Source organism: Eucyclogobius newberryi, unplaced genomic scaffold (assembly GCF_026437365.1).
Source record: "Eucyclogobius newberryi isolate DKJ021-1_F unplaced genomic scaffold, fEucNew1.0.hap1 SCAF_10, whole genome shotgun sequence".
Taxonomy (NCBI): Eukaryota; Metazoa; Chordata; class Actinopteri; order Gobiiformes; family Gobiidae; genus Eucyclogobius; species Eucyclogobius newberryi.
In genome coordinates, this window is record NW_027315724.1 from 12,456,255 (window position 1) to 12,479,784 (window position 23,530).

Consider the following 23,530-nt stretch of genomic DNA (forward strand, 5'->3'; position numbering starts at 1 on the left):
CTCTGAGCGCTAACGCTACAGCGCCACAGGTTGTGAGCTGAAAAAAGATAGTGCAGCTAGCATCAGCTGTTTCCTGTCCAGGGTAAAGCTACTCACTTTGAGCTGATAAAATGTTAGTGAGTTCTGGGCTTTACATGAACAAAAGAAAAAAAAAGACATGAAATCAAATGAAGTAATAAACCCAGTAAATGTGGTTAATGAAATGCTCAAAGTCACCGCTGATTCATGGAGGTGCAGAGAACTAGAATGGAAGTCCAAAGTCATGATTAATCCACTTAATGGAAGCCAACAGTCACATCCAAAATGAAGCGTGCAGTAGAAATATGTAAGTACGAAGGATAGAAAGTTGTAAAATATATTCTAGATAACACCAAAAATACAAAGAGCTGTGGGATATTTTACAATGATCATCAAGCACACTTCAAATATTTGATCATAAACTTCCTCCCTAAGTTCCATGGTAAGTGTTTATTAGGAGACGTGGGGAGTATTTGGGATGACGCTTTTCCAGTTTCCAGAGAGTTTACAGCTGACTTTTGAGCGAATGACTGCTCAGTGCCTCAGCAGGGCCATCTGAGGCCAACCAAACACATGCTTTTGTAAACACGCATCAGAAAGGCCCGTGAAGACAAACACATTTCCGCCATAAAGTCCTTTAATGGCGAGAGACTGGCCCCGCTCTGATGTTAGCATTCAGATGCTTTCGGATTAGCCGGATTCTCTCTGAGGCCAACAATTTATACTCTTCTAGTTTACTCTGCTGCACAAGTGAGCATCCGCTTGCCTCAACATTGACAATGACAAGAACTTAAACAGAGGAAAGAGGCGGACGAAACATGTGGGGACTTGATGTCACGTTATCACTATAAATGACTTTCAAATTGTGTTTTTATTCCTACAAAATTCAACAGTGCACAAGATGTCTTCTAAATTACACAGCTTTAGATGTTGTGTTTCATTTCTTTCTGTTTTTTACCAAAAAATACTAAAAATGTCCTGTGGTGTAACACTTTTCTTTTAAAAAATCTACAGTGAGTCTACTTTAAATCCAAAAAGAAGCTGTAATTTAAAGTGTGTCCTGCGGTGTGACATGAAAAATCACAGGTTTAAAAAGTCAGTTACAAAAAAGCCAGAAGGAGTTCATCTGTCATTTCTGCTTCAGGACAAACTCTGGGGTTCAGAGTTTAAGCTACAGGTCAAAAGAATGAATTATTCTTTTATTCTTCCATCCATCCATCCATTTTATCCTGAAGCACTTTGAATGTGCAGTATATATATCTCTTATGATAGGGCAGTTACATCCTGTAAATATTGAAACTGAACAAGTGAAATAGTTTGAAATGAATTGTAAAATTCAGTTTATTTTCAGCTATACAAGTGAATGAAAGTATTAGAGATCTGAATAACAAATGAAATGTACTTGATTACAATTCATACTTTCAAAATTATATTTTTTTTTACCAATTGACTAAATTCAGTTTCAGTTTTGGCATTTCACTTTCAATTATTCAATGTACATTTTCAGTTCTAGTGGCTCAGATATCCGCCCATAAACACATGGTACAGAATCTAAAAATAAAGTAGTTGTGATGCTTGAGAAAAGCTTTCCTCTGGCTTGTTGTGCAACTTTGTTTGTTGAAAATACTTCTGTTTTGTGCTACAAGGTGGTGCGACACACCACAGGACAGAAAAAGGAGTTACACCCTCAAATGTCAAGTACCAGCTCCGCCTCTCCATAAACCAGTCTAAATCCTCCGCATCGCCAATTAACCAAAGATTCCAAAGCACAAATAAACAGCCACGTGTGCTCTGCTGGTCATGTTCTGCTCCATCCACAAACAGCTTCCTGCCTCTGGTGGAAAACACCTCATTACGCAGCACGTCTCTGAAGGTTTAAACAGGCTCATTACTAAACACTTTTCATTTTTCATTCACCACACGGCAGCCGGCGAAGCCTTATATAACCGGTAACAGCGTCCGCGTCCCATCACTCACGAGGATTTAGAAGATCTGTCGTGATAGGTGCAGAAACACATGAGAAGCTGTAAATCAAAACGTGAAAAAGTACCGTCGGCACGCTGTCTCCATGTGAGAGCTGAGGAAAGCTCTCGGTTATGCCCGGTGTCTTAAGGGCTTTGGCGATGCATTGTGCAACTGAACCTTCCAATATTCAACTCCCACAGGGCGTGAGATACAGAGCCAACTGACGTGTTTACATGTGAGGACAAAGGGGATGCTACACTCCTGAAACTGCAGTTCTTTTCAACAGTTTGGACGGTATTGAAGAAAACATTTTGGATGCAGCTTTGTGACGGACGAGGACCAAAAGAGCCTCCAACCATAAATCAAACACCAGTAACTAAACACAAACACCAGTAACTAAACACAAACACCAGTAAATAACTGCATCTCACATTGGGCCGATCTTGCTCCACGTGTGCCTGAATATCTAATTCCTTTCATAATCTCTGTTGTGTGTTTTGTCCTGTCGTGATTTGTTTTGCAACGAAGACCAATTCCCTTTGAGACGGAAAATGTTTGATTCTCTCATTTAAATGTGAAAACCTCCTAGCACCATTATAAGTTAAAGTTTTACTCTATAGACACAATAACAACAATAAAAAAAAACATATCGCTTGAGCTTTATAACTGATAAGAAATAAGGATGTTCAGTAATCATGTCCAGCTTTACTCTGAGACCTCGTGATGCACAGCTCCAAAGACTGCTCCGAGTCTTGTGGCAGCACCAAACTGATGACACAGAGCATTTACCCCCACACCATCGGACACGGCCTTTGAAGAAGAGCCGGTCTGAGAGAGCTCATTTCCCTGTGAGGCTTCGTGCTCCGGCAGCACCTGAGATAACGGAGGAAACGTTATTCTTCTTAGTTCTCTAGTGCTGTTGTTTCACCCCGTCATGATCCGAACACCACATTCATTTGATGCTGTGCTTAACCCGAGCCCGAGCTTTTAAGTGTTACTCTTGATGTCACCAAAAGCCCCTGGGGTCTTCACCTCTCATGTTATTCATTAGCTAAATACAAACAAACGGAGGGGCTTCACCTGTCGTCTCCTGTTATCTCAACTGTTCCACATTGTGATCAACTCCTGACACAACAAACCCTGTCCTGCCACAGAGCGTTTATGAGCGCCCTGTCGTATTACTTAAAGCTGGCGTAGCAGACTGGTTTCCTCCCATAATTAGTCAATTCTGTTTCCACCCCAGAAAGTGTATTGTCATAGCAGAACTTTATGGAAAAACATCAGACCTCCCACATGCTGTCTTATTCTAATTATTAAAGATGTTATTTTTTCAGAACTTGTGACACTTTGGGGTGAGAGCTGATTGGCTGGCATCATCCTGCTTCAGTTTTGTGCCTGAAAAGGCTGATCCGAAACTGTGCTAGAGGACAAAAAAGGTGAATCGATTTGTGAGCGCTCAGAATGAGTCACTGTTTGAAAAGTAGGAGCCTCAGATTCAAACAATCCCTGTAAAAGCAAACAGCCCACGTGCTAATTTACACACGCTCCCACCTTTGTTGTGTGTTTGTGCGTCACTTTTGTTCGTGTTCAGCTTGCGTCTCAGCTCACCGCCTGCTGCATTACAAACATGGAGCTTCACCACCAATAAAGACACTACTAGAGCAAACCAGGTATGACCCATCAGCCACCTCTGCCAAGCTTGGAAAAACATCCATCGTTCTTTCATTTCATCGTCGTTCTTTCCCTTCATATTTACCAACTAGTTTTTAGTACTACTCTTGATACATTCAGTGGGTTTAAAGTCCACATTTGAAATAAATCCTTTTTTATTTTTTTTACGTGAACCATACTCCAAACCAATTATAGTTTTTTTTCAACAATTAAAAAGTTCAAAATGACGCAAAAAAACCTTATTTGACATTTCAGCAGTTAAATAGTAAGTGTTCATATTTTTTATCTTAAAGCCTATTTTTATTTCTTTCCCATAGCAGATTTAAATTGTTTCTCTTTTATAGGTTGTTTTATCATTGTTCATTGTTTTATGTTGCACCGAATCACCAAGACAAGTTTCTATGTTTGTGAATTCTGTTCATTGACAATAAACCTTTTTCTGTTTCTGATTCTGATTCTAAATAAAGCGTTTGGGCAAAACAAATCTGATCATTCACAAGAACGTGGTAAGGCCCACAGTGCAGATCCACAGAATGCTAAAAGCCTAAAACAGAAGCGACACTTTCAGAGTAAAGTGACCGCTCTGTTCAGAAGCGAGTGTAACTGCAGTGTTCGGGTCGTACCCGTGGCTTTCTCTGGGTTGTTGCACATGAAGCACAGCCATCCTCGGTGCTCCTCGCTGAAGCCAAAGAGGTCAAAGAAGCGCACTTCCTCCAGCTGAGTCTGGAGACTGTCCAAGTCCTGGAGAAAGAGAACAGACCAGGCCTTAAACCACACGTGGAAGCCATTCATATCACACAGGGATCAGTTGATTTTGTTCTGTAAAAATCACACAAACTGTCATGGAGGTTGGATTACGCAAACATGTCCATCCAATTAAGAGGCGAGAAATTGCACAATAAACACAATTTTTAATCCAGACAAAGCGTCAGATATTTGTTTTAGAATTGGAATTATGGGCTAAGCAAATCAATCATCAATAAGAAAAAGTCACTTAATAGAATGTCATTAATCATCACTAAGTCGCTGACGGTTGAGAAAGTGAATAATGTGAGGTCATATCTATTATTCAGCCATTGTCTGCGTGCAAAATGATGAAAAACTAAAACCTACACACTTTCAAAGGCTTAGTTCAGGTGAGGAACATTTGAAGGAAACAAACTGTTCTACATCATCCATATTGTCCTCCATAAGTCTCAGTAAAAAAGGAAACAGGAAGTGAGCTGAGCCTAATATAAGGGCCACATAACGGACAAATGAGCCCGCACACACGAGCCCGCGCACACGAGCTCGCGCACACGAGCCCGCGCACACGAGCCCGCGCACACGAGCCCGCACACACGAGCTTGCACACAGGTCTGTACACGAGCCTACACATGAGCCCGCTCAAGAGCCTGCGCACACGAGCCTGCGCACACAAGCCCGCGCACACGAGCCCACACACACACGAGCCCGCACACACGAGCTTGCACACAAGCCTGCACACACGAGCCCGCGCACACGAGCTTGTACACACGAGCCTGCACACAGGTCTGTACACGAGCCTACACATGAGCCCGCTCAAGAGCCTGCGCACACGAGCCCGCGCACACGAGCCCGCACACACAAGCCCGCACACACGAACTTGCACACAAGCCTGCACACACGAGCCCGCGCACACGAGCTTGCACACACAAGCCTGCACACAGGTCTGTACACGAGCCTACACATGAGCCCGCTCAAGAGCCTGTGCACACGAGCCTGCGCACACGAGCGCGCGCACACGAGCCCGCACACACGAGCCCGCACACACGAGCTTGCACACAAGCCCGCGCACACGAGCCCGCGCACACAAGCCCGCGCACAGGAGCCTGCACACCAGCTTTCACACCAGCTTGCGCACACAAGCCTGCACACACGAGCCTGCGCACAGGAGCCTGCGCACACGAGCCTGCACACACGAGCTTGCACACAAGCCTGCACAAACGAGCCTGCGCACACGAGCCCGCGCACACGAGCCTGCACACGAGCCTGCACACATAAGCCTGCATACACGAGTCTGCACACGAGCCTGCACACAGGAGGCCGCACACACTAGCCTGCACACGAGCCTGCACACACGAGCCTGCACGCACGAGCCCGCACGCACAAGCCTGCACCCACGAAGCCTGCACACGAGCCTGCACCCACAAGCCTGCAGGCACGAGCCCACACGCACGAGCCCACACGCACGAGCCTGCACCCATAAAGCCTGCACACGAAGCCTGCGCACACGAAGCCTGCGCACACGAGCCAGCACACACGAGCCCGCGCACACGAGCCTGCACACGAGCCTGCACACGAGCCTGCACACACGAGCCTGCACGCACGAGCCCGCATGCACGAGCCTGCACACACGAGCCTGCACCCATGAGGCTGCACCCACGAGGCCTGCACACGAGCCTGCACCCACGGAGCCTGCGCACACAAGCCCGCACACACGAGCCTGCACACGAGCCCCACGAGGCCTGCGCACACGAGGCTGCACCCACGAGGCCTGCGCACACAAGCCCGCACACACGAGCCTGCGCACACCAGCCTGCACACCAGCCTGCGCACACCAGCCTGCACACGAGCCTGCACACACCAGCCTGCACACACCCGCCTGCACACAAGAGCCTGCACACACAAGCCTGCACACACCAGCCTGCACACACCCGCCTGCACACAAGAGCCTGCACACACCAGCCTGCACACAAGAGCCTGCACACACCAGCCTGCACACAAGAGCCTGCACACTCGCCTGCAAACAAGAGCCTGCACACAAGAGCCTGCACACACCAGCCTGCACACAAGAGCCTGCACACTCGCCTGCAAACAAGAGCCTGCACACAAGAGCCTGCACACACAAGCCTGCACATGGTTAGAGTTAGACACTTCCAAACACACTTCAGTGACACTTAAACCCTCCAGATAATACATATTTATCTTTGGCTGTTTTGGGGAAAGGCTCTGTTTAAGTAGATGATGGAGGACCTGCAGCAGCCTCCGAGACACAATGTAGGAGAGGGAAAAAAGGGTGTTTGAGGCCCTAAACACAAACCAGACAAAACATTGCATTTAGTTTGTGACCAGGGATTTTACAATATCGAATTTGAATTATATTGAGAATAAACATCACTATGTAATGATTATTCACACTTAATGACACAAAGTGAAATCCTTAATTTTATTTCATAGTGATACATGACTGTTACAATAGTGTGCGACCAGTTTTTGGAAATCAAAAGTCATTAATTAATATTGCTTCTAAAATAATCATGATTAAATTGTGACTTGAATAAACACGATTATCGATTAATTATTTATTATTATTACATCCATCCATCCATTTTCTACCGCTTGTTCCCTTTCGGGGTCGCGGGTGACTGGAGCCTATCCCAGTGACTTTGGGCCTTAGGCGGGGTACACCCTGGACAGTGGCCAACTTGTCGCAGGGCCAACACAGAGACATAGACATTACAGACAGTTCACTCTCACATTCATTCACTAGGGCCAATTTAGAGTCACCATTTTTACCTAACACATGCATGTCTTTGGACGGTGGGAGGAAGCCGGAGAACCCGGAGAGAACCCACGGTAACACGGGGAGAACATGCAGACTCCACCCAGAGAGATCATGTGATGTTTGTCTGGTCCGGGAATCTTGGGAGGCAAGAGCTAACCGCTTTGCCACCGTGCACCCATTATTATTACAGTGTATTTAAATTGCGCTTTTACACCTTCCAGGCACTCAAAATGCTTCACTATCTTGCCCGAGAACACAACAACATTCCCTATAGCGCCCCACTGTGGCACCTGGTGGTCCAACGGTCTCCCATCCAGGCCCTGTCCCGCTCAGCCTCCTGGAGCTGACGAGATGGCCTGTTAACCCCAAAATCTTGACATTCCTATTTGTGACCAGCGTAAATTCTATCACCTGATGCATTGTCTGAACGTCGTTATCCAAAAAAGTATCAAGAAGATATTCATTTTAGTCATTATTCATAATTTTACACAACATAAGGGCATTTCTAAGATTCTGTCTGGTGCTGATAATCTCCCACAACATTCTTTAAACACCCACATGATTGGAACATTACTGTATCTTACTTTCCTTCTGATCTACACAGCCGCGCTCAAGCCCTGTAGCACTTGCAAAGATCTGTTTAAGCGCAGATCATTCCACACAATGAGATGAACTCCACTGTGGAACTCCAGGTAGCTAATGTGCTCGGCCTATTGACCCGCTGCTTTCAGCCGGTAAAGTAAATGACCAAGACAAAACACACTCAGGTTGTGGCTGAAACAGGAGAAGCGCGTTCAGAGAGCTCGATACATCAGCGCTTTCTGCATGTTGTCAAAAGTGAGATTGGGAGGCGAAAGCTCTGTGCCTGAGGATACAGAGAAACAAGGAGCATGTGTGAGCGAGAGCAGCGGCACATCTGCGCTTTACAGGAACATCAGTATTGTGCTGCGTTCAGATGACACCGGGGAAAGTACAGTGGGAAAGTACAGTGTGAAAGTACAGTGTGAAAGTACAGTGGGAAAGTACAGTGTGAAAGTACAGTGTGAAAGTACAGTGTGAAAGTACAGTGTGAAAGTATAGTGGGAAAGTACAGTGGGAAAGTACAGTGTGAAAGTACAGTGGGAAAGTACAGTGGGAAAGTACAGTGGGAAAGTACAGTGGGAAAGTACAGTGTGAAAGTACAGTGGGAAAGTGCAGTGTGAAAGTACAGTGTGAAAGTATAGTGGGAAAGTACAGTGTGAAAGTACAGTGGGAAAGTACAGTGGGAAAGTATAGTGTGAAAGTACAGTGTGAAAGTACAGTGTGAAAGTATAGTGTGAAAGTACAGTGTGAAAGTACAGTGGGAAAGTACAGTGTGAAAGTATAGTGGGAAAGTACAGTGTGAAAGTACAGTGTGAAAGTACAGTGTGAAAGTACAGTGTGAAAGTACAGTGGGAAAGTACAGTGTGAAAGTACAGTGTGAAAGTACAGTGGGAAAGTGCAGTGTGAAAGTACAGTGTGAAAGTATAGTGGGAAAGTACAGTGTGAAAGTACAGTGGGAAAGTACAGTGTGAAAGTATAGTGGGAAAGTACAGTGGGAAAGTACAGTGTGAAAGTACAGTGTGAAAGTACAGTGTGAAAGTATAGTGGGAAAGTACAGTGTGAAAGTACAGTGGGAAAGTACAGTGTGAAAGTATAGTGGGAAAGTACAGTGGGAAAGTACAGTGTGAAAGTACAGTGTGAAAGTACAGTGTGAAAGTACAGTGGGAAAGTACAGTGTGAAAGTATAGTGGGAAAGTACAGTGTGAAAGTACAGTGTGAAAGTACAGTGTGAAAGTACAGTGTGAAAGTACAGTGGGAAAGTACAGTGTGAAAGTACAGTGTGAAAGTACAGTGGGAAAGTGCAGTGTGAAAGTACAGTGTGAAAGTATAGTGGGAAAGTACAGTGTGAAAGTATAGTGGGAAAGTACAGTGGGAAAGTACAGTGTGAAAGTACAGTGGGAAAGTACAGTGGGAAAGTACAGTGTGAAAGTACAGTGGGAAAGTACAGTGTGAAAGTACAGTGTGAAAGTACAGTGTGAAAGTACAGTGGGAAAGTACAGTGTGAAAGTATAGTGGGAAAGTACAGTGGGAAAGTACAGTGTGAAAGTACAGTGTGAAAGTACAGTGTGAAAGTACAGTGGGAAAGTACAGTGGGAAAGTACAGTGTGAAAGTACAGTGTGAAAGTATAGTGGGAAAGTACAGTGTGAAAGTACAGTGGGAAAGTACAGTGTGAAAGTATAGTGGGAAAGTACAGTGGGAAAGTACAGTGGGAAAGTACAGTGTGAAATGATGGATGGTTCGTGTAATACTGATATAAAATGATGTAAGAGTCAAAGCAGGAATGTGTGAGTTTTAATCGAGATGGAGATGCAGGCTTTAGGGTCTTTGTAATGAAGAGGGTTAATATTTTGTCATGTCAGTAAAAGTACAGACACAGAAGCAAAAAATAAATAAATGCTAAAGTAAAAGTGTATGTCAAATGTATGACATGAAAAATATTGTGCTTTCAAAGGTGCCATAACATGCTTTTTTTCACGTTTCGTAGTCTATCCTAAGTGTATTATTGATAATTATAAGGGTTGTGCAACACCCTTAACATAATAGTTAAGAAATATCACCCAGACCTTGGACCCCCTCACCAACCCGGAAATGCAAACGGCTTGGTTTGATATTCGCCCCCACCCTTGCGAAGAGCGATCTGGCTCCCCCGCCCAACCCGTGACGTAGTCTCAGAGCGCGTGTGTGCCCCGCCCACCCGTGACGTAGTCCCACAGCTGTCAGCTCCGCACTGCGCTGCTCCTGCCGCGCGACTGAGTGAGAAACGATACAACTTCAGATCAACACTACTTTGAGACTAAATAAATCTGGTGTTACTTCTACAGCGTGGTGACGCGTGCTTGCCCTTATGACGCGGTCTTGTAGACACCCCCCGTCAGTTTGGAGATTCGTGGAAAGGAGATCTGTAATGTAGCTAAAAACTGCAGGAATCAATCAAAAAACACTCTGGGTACATATATGAAGCACAAATAGCAATGTAAGAAGGTTATAAGCTCTGAAAAGTCGATTTTGCATGTTATGGGACCTTTAAGGTAAAAGTGTTTCAGACAGATTTTTGAGCACCAAAAGTTGTAATATAGTATGGATACAAAAATATTTTACAGATTTTTGTTCAATGAAAACAACTGAATAGATTTCATATTGAATTTTTTTTTAGGTTTATGATTTTATTTGCTCAAAGTTAGGACATCAACTCCAAACTATGGTGATGCCAAAATCTTTTCTGTTGGTCTCAAAGGTAACTTTTCCGCCCTATTCAATAATTTAATGGAGTATAAAGTACAAATACTATAATAATGCTGACAAATGTATTGGAGAAATATTAAAATATATCCACTGTAAAATGTACTTAAGTAAAATACGGATATCTAAAAATGTACTTTTTACTTCTGTACTCCACAGTCCTCTGTCAGTAAAAGCACGTGGTTTGGAGAAGAGTTCAGACTTTTATGTATTAAAAGTTAAATTATTTGTGTTTAATGTATTTAAGCCAGAATAAAGTTGATCAAAAACATCTTTACTCATTGTATCTCATATCGTCCATTGCGTGAAAAGCTTATACGCGAGCAAAAAGACACAAGTGAAGTAACACTTTAAAGGCACTGGGATGTGAGAGCAAGAAGCGTGAACTGTTGTTGTGTCCTCAGGCAAGACATTTCACCCACATTTCCATCAGTTTACCCCAGGCCAGCTACGGCCACAGTACCATCACCAGGTGCAGGTGAAAGAATAATGCAAGGTAAAGCAAATTTGAGTGTCAAAAAAGAGGTCGTAAATAAATACATGGGGGGGAAATCCTTGTATACAATTGCTCATACAAATTATTCAGGCTTCAGTAACTATTTAATTGAGAAGCAAAGGAAGGATAGGGTTTGAATCTTAAGTCACTCCCATTCACAAACTGTTCCCTTCAAGAAATTACCATAGCCAGTTTTAGACAGTAAAGTATAAATTAGAATAAAAATGTGACATTAAAGGTGCCATAACGTGCTTTTTTTCACGTTTCGTAGTCTATCCTAAGTGTATAATTGATAATAATAAGGGTTGTGCAACACCCTTAACATAATAGCTAAGAAATATCACCCAGACCTTGGACCCCCTCACCAACCCGGAAATGATGACGCGTGCCTGTGATTATGACGCGGTCCTGTGAACACCCGCCGTCAGTTTGGAGATTCGAGGAAAGGAGATAGTCTGTAATATAGCTAAACACAGCGGGAATCAATAAAAAAAAACACTCTGGGTACATATATGAAGCACAAATAGCAATGTAAGAAGGTTAAAAGCTCTGAAAAGTCGATTTTGCATGTTATGGGACCTTTAAATGAATAGAGGCAAGAACAACATACAGTATGAGCTCACATAAAAGTCACAGATTTTAATCATGTGTAAGAATGGAGGGTTGTGCTGGCGTGTCATGAGTTCGAATCCCGGCGTCCTCCCTTCTCTTTCATCCCCGAGTCACGCCCAGCTGTCCTGTCTAATAAAGTCCACGGGCCAAAAAATCCTTAAAAAACGAAAAGAGGGTTTATCAAAGTGCAGAGTGTATCCTCATGCAACCCTCTTTACCCGGCTCCGTCTCCCGTCACAGTTCATCATAATCTGATCAAGATGAAGAGGCGAAGAGAGCAACACTCGCTGAAGGCTACGGAGGCAACAAACGTCTCACTCCCAAGTTTGGACATATTTTATTTCACGTGTTATCCCTGCGACGAGCTGGCCCTTGTCCTGAGTGCACCCCGCCTAAGGCACAAAGTCACTGGGATAGGCTCCAGTCACCCGCGACCCCGAACGGGAACAAGCGGTAGAAAATGAATGAAAAATGAATGAATGATTTCATGTATTTGATTGTTTAATTATTATTTGTATTCTGTCATATTGATGTGTCACAGATTGTTGTCAATATTAATAATAAATGTGTTTTAGATTTTCTGGGAGGTATTGACATTGAACTGCATGAGCTTCTGTTCTCCGGGTATCATTGATTGAGGAACACTAGCGTGCCTTGAAAAAAAAAAAAAAAATGAAATTATCAGCAATTTTGAGTGTCCTGAGCAACGTTTCGATACAAATACAAAAAGGACTAATTCAAAGACTACATAGAACCAGATGACAGTTTTTACTAGCCCATTTTTTTGAGAGACACTGTTGTAGATCTTCTGGTGTAGATTCTGTTGACAGTGGTAATTATTGTGATTTAACAGCAGAAATGAAGCCTGCGTAAATTCAGCCTGGAAGACCTAACTCCATCCATCTACGTCAAGGCCACCATGGAAGGACCCCTCTCCCCAGCGCCATCATCTCACTCAAGCGGGCGCCCGCCTGTCCGTCTGCGAGAGTCAGATCCCTCACTTCACCATGGACTCTCCCAGGTTTCTGCGCTTATCCCAAAGAGGTTATGCAGTTTTTCCCGGCCAAGAAGGAGGGTGAAAGGTCAGGGGGCGTCTGCACCATGGCCCTCGTACCTGCTCCTCATCCCCAATCAACGCTCTCAGTGAGTGGCCGCTCAATCCGTACTGCGACTGATATTATGTCAGAGTTCATATCAGATGACCCTCCGTGTTCCTCTCACGGGGGCTCCGGCTCCTCCCGCAGTCCTCCGGCTTCGGAAGAGCGCACCCACCTGACCCGGAAGAGCTGAGCGGCCCGCCGCGTTCTTTCATTACGAGAACTCCTCACTTTCGCTCGAAACGCTTCCCATCCACCTGCCGCGCGCCCCGCAGCAGGAACCAGGAAATCATCAGCCGCTCCGCGCACGCCGCGGTGCCTCTCCTCCGCATCGAGCGTCGGGACGTCTCCTTCACGTGGCTCCTCCCGCGCCACAGCGTCTCTCCACCGGATCACACTGACACCGGGTCCAGCTTCATCGCGCAGCAGCTCCAGAACACGCTCCTCTCCACGTCAGGCTCCAACACGCGTCAGCGCTCTCTGTCCTCGACTCCAGGGGGCCTGTCCCAGGCCCGCCGCTGGCCATACGGGGCCCCCAGGCCGAACGCCCAGCGATGTCCCCAGTCGAAATTAAGTATTTTTACATTGTCTTCATCTCGCGAATATTGCTTGAATCACAATCTTTAGCAAGATTTCAAGGTTCTCAACTACGGTGTCTCCAACAATCTAACTTACCTTTCGTTTTTCATTCCTAACATCCTTGCCCCGCCCTCTCACCTCACGCACGCTGCTCCTCTGTGGAACAGATCGAGGCAGCTCCATGCATTGTACATATCGTGCCATTCATTCCTTTTTAGGGCTTTTATTCAGCTCTGTCCGATCTCATTCATTGGAAAAGGTATCTGCTCCTCAGCTTTCCCAAACACTCTGTGAGTTTATTAATAAATAGATAATATAAATAAACAATAAAATTAAATAAAATGCGCAGCACGTCTCACTCATATTCACGAGAAATGGGTCCATGTGCCCAGTCCGCAGGCACACCACAATTCCCCCGGTCCAAAAGACAACCGTTACGTTGCATCATGTACTATATATTCACGTTTAAAATATCCCACGTTACACCGTGGGTGCATGACGGCGCGGCCAGCTATGTACAATCTTCCCAAATTTCAGGGCAGCTTCCATTCTGGAACACCTTTCTATAGCCCGAAAGTACGGTAATTCTAGTCATGCTACACTCACTGTTATATCGCTAAGCGACCAGCGCAAGCACTGCACAAAAAAGCCACGCCATTCAATTCAAACTGCCTGTCAAACCGGCTTCCTCCCGCATGCGCGTATAAGGAGTTGCAGCACCGTACCAGTCTGTCCAGCCCCACAGACTGTTCCTTAACTGTCCCTCTCCCTGGAATCTGCCCGCTCCGGGCCCCTCTGGTTGTTTTCATGGGCCAAATCTGTTCCTCCAAGGCCATCTTGCTTCAGAGTTTATTCCACACTGCGTGACCTGGCTAGCTTCGCCCCCTCCCCTCTCGACTCATCTGTTTGGTGACTGCGTCGGTCCCACCTCACTTCCGGTTCCGCCTCCTCCACGAGTGGAATGGTATTTAATTTTTCCATGACAAATCATTCCGTCTCCGACTCCCGGCGCTTTTACACGGACGCTCCGCGTCCTCTGGTTGGGGGGGGTATTAAAACTCTTTTATAATCTAAGGCCTGCCGGCACCTGCCGTCTACCGGCACTCTCAGCCCACGTTCTGCCGTCTACCGGCACTCTCAGCCCACGTTCTGCCGTCCACCGGCACTCTCAGCCCACGTTCTGCCGTCTACCGGCACTCTCAGCCCACGTTCTGCCGTCTACCGGCACTCTCAGCCCACGTTCTGCCGTCTACCGGCACTCTCAGCCCACGTTCTGCCGTCTACCGGCACTCTCAGCCCACGTTCTGCCGTCTACCGGCACTCTCAGCCCACGTTCTGCCGGCGCTTCCAGGTCTATGCGCTGCCGCCTGCTGGCGCTTTCCTGTCCACGCGCTGCCGCCTGCTGGCGCTTTCCTGTCCACGCTCTGCCGCCTGCTGGCGCTTTCCTGTCCACGCTCTGCCGCCTGCCGGCGCTCTCCTGTCCACGCTCTGCCAGCGCTCTCCTGTCCACGCTCTGCCGTCTGCCCAGGCACACTGCCTGCACGCTCCGCCGTCTGCCCCGGCGCACTGCCTGCACGCTCCCCCTTCTGCCCCGGCGCACTGTGTGCACGCTCCGCCGTCTGCCCCGGCGCACTGCGTGCACGCTCCGCCGTCTGCCCCGGCGCACTGCGTGCGCGCAACTGCGTGCGCGCTCCGCCGTCTTCCCCGGTGCACTGCGTGCGCGCAACTACGTACTGCCGGCGCTTCCAGGTTTCCGTTCTGCCGTTCAGCCGGCGCTTCCAGGTCTACTTTCTGCTGTCCTTCCGGCGTTTCCAGGTCCACGTTTTGCCGGCGTTTCCAGGTTTACGTTCTGCCGGCGCTTCCAGGTTTACGTTCTGCCGGCGCTTCCAGGTTTCCGTTCTGCCGTTCAGCCGGCGCTTCCAGGTCTACGTTCTGCTGTCCTGCCGGCGTTTCCAGGTCCACGTTTTGCCGGCGCTTTCAGGTCTACGTTCTGCCGGCGTTTCCAGGTTTATGTTCTGCCGGCGTTTCCAGGTTTACGTTCTGCCGGCGCTTCCAGGTTTACGTTCTGCCGTCTGCCGGCGCTATCCTGTCCACGCTCCGCGTCTGCCAACACCTCCACTTCCTGTCGTCTGCCGCCTCCTTTGTTTTTGGGGGGTATTAGAAGTCTATCATGTAACTTTCAAATCCCTAAAGGCAAAACCCCTGCATCTCATAGCCGCACACGTGGCTCATTCTGCCTCTTAGAGCTTCGGCTAAACTCGCAATCGGGTCAAACTACGGCGGACCTCATCCCCGGTGCTCCTGACTCCAGGAGGCCAGCCCATGACTGCAGCACATGCAGAGGGTAACATCGATCCCATGCAATCTGCCCTCTCGTCTTCACACCGGGCACTGGTTTAGAATAGGAGCCGCTACATCCGCGGCCACTCAGGGCATATCGTCCACAGCCCTCTAACAACTCGGGCCCTTCTGCTCGTATGTTCGTTCCTACCTGCCTCCGATCTTGGTGGCTCAACGCCCCTCGCATCTCTAGTAAGTCTCGTCTCGCAACAAATACTGGTGGTGGTTCATATTCCTCATTACCTGTTCCCTAGCAGCATCCTCTTGCTCTCCCCGTGTCTACGTCATTTCTTATCTACTCCCAGGTGCTTCATATTCCTGTCCCCGGTCCTTCACCACATGTCCGTGAATAGAGGCCTCCATTTCAGACGCTTCGAGTTTTCAGGGCATCGCCCCCTACTCTCCCAGTCACTACGCATCCGCCCCTCTCGGGCCACCACGTGATCAATGGCGGCCTAGTGGCCTGACCAGTCTACTCTATATTAAGTATCTGCTGTCATGTTCTTTCTGAGTATCAGTAATAACCTTGGGACACAGCTGCTCAGACCCCGGGTTTTTGGGGGGAGACATCTAATACAAATAGATCATGGAGTGCCCATGATTGCAACGTCTTCCGCTGGGGTCTGAGCGCCAAATAACTCTCGAATAAAGCTTGCTCAACAGTCCATTCTCGTGGTCTCTTTGTCTCTCCAGGGTGAAATGCTCAGAATGTGATGATTTATGGACTTAAAACAGCACAGAAGATCTCGGAGCCACGTCATCGGGGAAATTCAAGAATGCTGTGTTTTTTTCACTAAAAACTACCTTGAATGAAGCTACTACAACTCCAGGTATGGTTTTGATGAGGGAACAATGTTAGAACATGGTAAAAAGCTTTAAAAAAAAGTCTGGATCTGGCTCTCACATCTCAGAATTATTACTTGGAAACTCGGGCAACATTTCAGAATCCCGAGTTAGACAATCCAACATGTCTGCGCCGTGCATTTGGATAAAGCTTTACATCCTACAGTTAAAATATTGACAGTACAGTTATTTTTGTCCGTGTTATTTAGGCCCGAGCCCCAGCAGGGCGGAGGGCCTATTGCTCCCGTCTGACCAAACGTCCCGTCTGTTGCAACTGTCTGACCAAACGCAGCCCGCATGTTTGGTACCCCGTCGCCCCTGGCAAGTACAGTGAACTAGCCCATGCCGAAGGCATGGATCATGCATACTTACTCCTGCTATGACAGAAATAGTCGACAATGAGTGAATGGGCGCTGCATTCCTCCAAAAACCCTCCTGGCACCGTCCTGAACGCGAGAGTCCATGCCGCAGGCATGGGCCATGCTTGTATCTGCTCAAATCAATGGAAGTCTATGGGGAGTGGGCGGGGCATCCTGACGGAATAGGGAGTGACGAGCGCGTAAGCGCTCGTAATGATGATTCCTCCCCATGGCTGCATCGGGAAGGCTTAGATCATGCATACTTACTCCTGCTATGACAGAAAAAGTCAACAATGAGTGAATGTTCACTCATTGTTGACAACAGCAGCGCGAAGCGCTGCATTCCTCCAAAAAACCCTCCTGGCATCGTCCCGTACGCGAGAATCCATGCCGCAGGCATGGGCCATGCTTGTATCTGCTCAAATCAATGGAAGTCTATGGGGAGTGGGCGGGGCATCCCGACGGAATGGGGAGTGACGAGCGCGTAAGCGCTCGTAATGATGATGCCACCCCATGGCGGCATGGGGAAGGCTTAGAGCTTTCAAACGATGTATAATTTGTTGTTATAGTGGAAACGGCTATATTGTTTTTGCTAAAAATATTATTATTATTATTATTTTTCTTGTTCTTCATCGCTTTGAACTCTAATTTGACCCCCTGAACATGCTCAAAAACTCACCAAACTTTACCAAAAATTCAAAATCGGCGAAAAATTTTGTTTTTTCTGGGCCATTTTTTTTTCGTTAAAAAATGGCCACCGACAAAAGTCAAAATACATTGCGCCTATGGGAGACGCCCCGAGGTCAACTTTGTCGTAGAGCTACGAAATTCGGAACACGCATTCCTCTCGTGAGGACAAAAAACAAATATTATTGTGGCCACGCCCCCAGAATTACCCTATGCCCGCCATCTTCCTTTGAAAATGAAAACACGCTGTGTTAGCCATTTTGTTCACGTCAAACTTTGACGAACTCCTCCTAGGGCGTTTTGCCCACCGACTTCAAAATCGGCGGACGTCCTCTGGACAAGTGGGGCATCTAAAGTTATCCAATTTTTTGAGATACCTTTTACGGTCTGTGTGCGGCGCAGCCGCAAAGTTGGACAACTTATTTTGGGATATTGCAGATCTAAACATTGTTCCCATTTGATCAAAACAAGTCCGATTAGGACCAAATTTGAATCAGTTGTTCAACTTTCTAGTTTGGACCAGTTTATGATGACAAAATTGAAATGGGCGCGATAGCGCCCCCTACAGAGTGACCTTTAAATTAACATTGAAGGTCAAAAATTAGTTTTACCAAAATTTTCTAAACTTTACCCAAAATTCTATTTTGGCGTCGCGATCAAAAAAGCCAATCAGACAAATGCCTTAATTTTTACGGCGTAGTCGTAGCGATGACATAAACCTCCCATGTTATCCCTATGGGAAAACCGCTAAATCTCTCGAATATCCACATTTTTATGTTTTACACTTTAACGAAGTCCTCCTAGTGCGTTTTGCCCACCGACCTCAAAATCGGTGTACGTCCTCTAGACAAGTGGGGCATCTAAAGTTATCCAAATTTTAAGGATAGCTTTTACGGTCTCTGTGCGACGGAGCCGCAAACGTTTCCCAGAATTCTGACTATTTGGCCTTCAGAGTGGCCTATAAACAATAGAGTTTTTCCAAATGACATGATATTTTGAACAAAATTCTAATTTGCCATCCTGATCACAAAAGTATGAGAGCCAAAGTCATATTTTGTACGGCGTAACCGTAGCGATGACAGAAACATCCCATGTTATCCTTATGGGAAAATCATAGAATTGCTCAAATCACCACATTTTTACGCTTCACACTTTAACGAACTCCTCCTAGGGCGATTGTCCGATCAAGTTCATATTTGGAGAATATCATCTACACAAGCGGGGCATCAAAACTTATCCATATTTTGATTCTAAGTGCTACGGTCTCTGTGTGGCGGACCCGCAAATATATGTCAGAAATGGGAAAACAGCGAAATCTCTGAAATGTTCACATTTACGCTTCACACTTTAACAAACTCCTCCGTGGGCAATAGCTCGATCAAGCTTTACTTTGGGAAAAATCATCTACACAAGCGCGGCATCAAAAGTTATCCATATTTTTATTCCAAGTGCTACGGTCTCTGTGCGGCGGCGCAGCAAATTTGACTGACACTTGTGTTCATTTGCACTGGATTGGCCATGTCAATTGTGTCGCCGTCTGTCAAGTTCTTTTTTTATTCAACACACAATAAGGGCGCCATCTTTATCAAGTCGAAAGCGCAGAGTCGGAAGGCCGGCGGCCCGCGAGGGCCGTTGGATGCCGCTTGCGGCTTTAATTTTTCTTGTTCTTCATCGCTTTGAACTCTAATTTGACCCCCTGAACATGCTCAAAAACTCACCAAACTTTACCCAAAATTCAAAATCGGCGAAAAATTTTGTTTTTTCTGGGCCATTTTTTTTTTCGTTAAAAAATGGCGCGACAGCGCCACCGACAAAAGTCAAAATACATTGCGCCTATGGGAGACGCCCCGAGGTCAACTTTGTCGTAGAGCTACGAAATTCGGAACACACATTCCTCTCGTGAGGACAAAAAACAAATATTATTGTGGCCACGCCCCCAGACTTACCCTATGGCCGCCATCTTCCTTTGAAAATGAAAACACGCTGTGTTAGCCACTTTGTTCACGTCAAACTTTGACGAACTCCTCCTAGGGCGTTTTGCCCAACAACTTCAAAATCGGTGTACGTCCTCTGGACAAGTGGGGCATCTAAAGTTATCCAATTTTTTGAGATACCTTTTACGGTCTGTGTGCGGCGCAGCCGCAAAGTTGGACAACTTATTTTGGGATATTGCAGATCTAAAAAATTTTCCCATTTGATCAAAACAAGTCCGATTAGGACCAAATTTGAATCAGTTGTTCAACTTTCTAGTTTGGACCAGTTTATGATGACAAAATTGAAATGGGCGCGATAGCGCCCCCTACAGAGTGACCTTTAAATTAACATTGAAGGTCAAAAATTAGTTTTACTAAAATTTTCTAAACTTTACCCAAAATTCTATTTTGGCGTCCCGATCAAAAAAGCCAATCAGACAAATGCCTTAATTTTTACGGCGTAGTCGTAGCGATGACATAAACCTCCCATGTTATCCCTATGGGAAAACCGCTAAATCTCTCGAATATCCACATTTTTCTGTTTCACACTTTAACGAACTCCTCCTAGTGCGTTTTGCCCACCGACCTCAAAATCGGTGTACGTCCTCTAGACAAGTGGGGCATCTAAAGTTATCCAAATTTTAAGGATAGATTTTACGGTCTCTGTGCGACGGAGCCGCAAACGTTTCCCAGAATTCTGACTATTTGGCCTTCAGAGTGGCCTATAAACAATAGTTTTTCCAAATGACATGATATTTTGAACAAAATTCTAATTTGCCATCCAAATCATAAAAGTATGAGAGCCAAAGTCATATTTTGTACGGCGTAACCGTAGCGATGACAGAAACATCCCATGTTATCCTTATGGGAAAATCGTAGAATCGCTCAAATCACCACATTTTTACGCTTCACACTTTAACAAACTCCTCCTAGGGCGATTGTCCGATCAAGTTCATATTTGGAGAAAATCATCTACACAAGCGGGGCATCAAAACTTATCCATATTTTGATTCCAAGTGTCACGGTCTCTGTGTGGCGGACCCGCAAATATATGTCAGAAATGGGAAAACAGCGAAATCTCTAAAATGACCACATTTTTACGCTTCACACTTTAACGAACTCCTCCTAGGGCGATTGCCCGATCAATCTCATATTTGGGGAAAATCATCTACACAAGCGGGGCATCAAAAGTCAGTCATATTTTGATTTCAAGTGGTACGGTCTCTGTGCTGTGGAGCTGCAAATATACTGTCACAAATGGGAAAACGCCAAATCTTTGAAATGTTCAAATTCATGCTTCACACTTTAACAAACTCCTCCCTGGGCAATAGCTCGATCAAGCTTTACTTTGGGAAATATCATCTACACAAGCGGGGCATCAAAAGTTATCCATATTTATATTCTAAGTGCTACGGTCTCTGTGCGGCGGCGCAGCAAATTTGACTGACACTGTAGGCGTAATAAAAGGACAATTGGGGCGCGTTAGCGCCCCCTCCTCTTGCGGCGTGGCGGCGGCGGCGTGGCGAGGGCCGATCATTGCCGCTTGCGGCTATATTCTTCTTTTTCTTCTTATTCTCGGGACCAACCCCCCTATTTTTCACCCAGTGAACATTGACGAAAAGTCACAAAAATGTTCACACCTCTAAAAATCGTGCCTCTCTACATTCTGGCTATTTCCCTTTTCTAAAAAAAAAAATTGGCGCGTCAGCGCCCCCAAATGTTCCAAAAATGCATTGAGAGATGGGAAATGACCCAAAAAAAATCTGATCGTAGAATCATGAAATTTGGCGCAGAGGTAGATGGTGACAAGAGAAGTAAAAAATATTATTACGGCAACGCCGTCCGCCCAACCAAAAGTCGGCCATATTGCTTCAAAAATGGCTAAACATGACTTCGGAGTTTTTCCAAACGTCGTACTTTTACGAACTCCTCCCAGGGCGTTGGCCCTAAAAAGCTGAAATTTGGTGAAAATGCTACTGAGGAGTGGGACATCAAAAGTTATCCAAATTACATTGATACCTGTCACGGTCTCTGTGCGGCGAAGCCGCAAACTGTAGCTAGAATTTCAGAAATCTCCCATATTTAAAATTTCTGCCGTTTAAGCAGATAAAGTCCGAATTGCGTCAAATTAGAATCAGTTGTTAAACTCTTTGCCCTAAACCTACTTGAAGTGAGATAAATTAATTTGGCGCCACAGCGCCCCCTACAGATTTTATATGGAGGTTAAATGTTTAGTTTTGCGAAATTATATGAAATTTGACACACAACTCAATTTTAGCATCCCCATCAAAAAAGTCAATGAGACCCATGTCATAATTGTTGGCGTTGCCGTAACGATGACCGAAACCTTCCATGTTATTCCAATGGGGAAATCGCCAGAACATGTTTACACTTTAGACTTTCACAAACTCCTCTTAGGGCGTCAGCCCTATTAACCTGAAATTTGGTGAGACTCATCTTCAGGACCATCAAAAGTTATCCACATTTTTATTCAAAGAGTCACGGTGTCTGTGCGGCAAAGCCGCACATTTTGCCAAGAATTCAAAATAAAATTGCTTTTTGATGGTAAAACAAAGGGGAGAAGATGTGACAGCGTCACAGATTCAGCAGTAGGCGTAATAAAAGGACAATTGGGGCGCGTTAGCGCCCCCTCCTCTTGCGGCGTGGCGGCGGCGTAGCGAGGGCCGATCATTGCCGCTTGCGGCTATATTTTTTATTAGGCCCGAGCCCCAGCAGGGGGAGGGCCTATTGCTCCCGCAACGCTGCCGAAGGCAGCGTTGCAACTGTCTGACCAAACATGCGGGCGCAGCCCGCATGTTTGGTACCCCGTCGCCCCTGGCAAGTACAGTGAACTAGCCCATGCCGAAGGCATGGATCATGCATACTTACTCCTGCTATGACAGAAATAGTCAACAATTAGTGAATGGGCGTAGCCCATTCACTAATTGTTGACAACAGCAGCGCGAAGCGCTGCATTCCTCCAAAAACCCTCCTGGCATCGTCCCGTATGCGAGAATCCATGCCGCAGGCATGGGCCATGCTTGTATCTGCTCAAATCAATGGAAGTCTATGGGGAGTGGGCGGGGCATCCCGACGGAATAGGGAGTGACGAGCGCGTAAGCGCTCGTAATGATGATTCCACCCCATGGCGGCATCGGGAAGGCTTAGAGCTTTCAAACGATGTATCATTTGTTGTTATAGTAAAAACGGCTATATTGTTTTTGCTAAAAATATTATTATTATTATTTTTCTTGTTCTTCTTCAGCGCTTTGATCTCTAATTTGACCCCCTGAACATGCTCAAAAACTCACCAAACTTTGCCCAAAATTCAGAATCGGCGAAAAATTTTATTTTTTCTGGGCCATTTTTTTTTTCGTTAAAAAATGGCGCGACAGCGCCACCGACAAAAGTCAAAATACATTGCGCCTATGGGAGACGCCCCGAGGTCAACTTTGGCGTAAAGCTACGAAATTCGGGACACGCATTCCTCTCGTGAGGACGAACAAAAAAAATCATTGTGGCCACGCCCCCAGACTTACCCTATGGCCGCCATCTTCCTTTGAAAATGAAAATACGCTGTGTTAGTCATTTTGTTCACGTCAAACTTTGACGAACTCCTCCTAGGGCGTTTTGCCCACCGACTTCAAAATCGGCGGACGTCCTCTGGACAAGTGGGGCATCTAAAGTTATTCAATTTTTTGAGATACCTTTAACGATCTGCAGAGCTATGTTCTTCCCCACAGTTACAGCACTTCAGTTTTGCTCCCACGTCACACTTCCCATACTCGTGATCTCCTGCACATTTACCACATCTTTGCCTCCCTCTACAGACCGCTGCAATATGCCCAAAGCGCTGGCACTTAAAGCAACGCAGGGGCGGCGGAACATATGGCCTAACGTCATGGCACATGAACCCAATGAACACCTTACTAGGCAGGCACCTCCCTTCAAGCGTTACCATTACCGACAAGCTGGCACATCTTACCCCATACCGGGTCACCTTCAACCGCCTAGCGTCCACCACCGTAGCTCCAGTCAAATT

The 23,530-nt window shown here is 46.2% G+C and overlaps 1 protein-coding gene across 1 annotated transcript in view; it reads right to left on the reverse strand.

Moving 5' to 3' along the window:
• Positions 1 to 23,530, reverse strand: part of veph1 (ventricular zone expressed PH domain-containing 1) — an 84,500-nt gene that overhangs the window by 21,400 nt on the left and 39,570 nt on the right. The window contains exon 12 of the mRNA XM_072461262.1: positions 4,278 to 4,395. Coding sequence (XP_072317363.1) covers positions 4,278 to 4,395 — 118 coding nt within the window. The remainder of the gene's footprint in view (positions 1 to 4,277; positions 4,396 to 23,530) is intronic.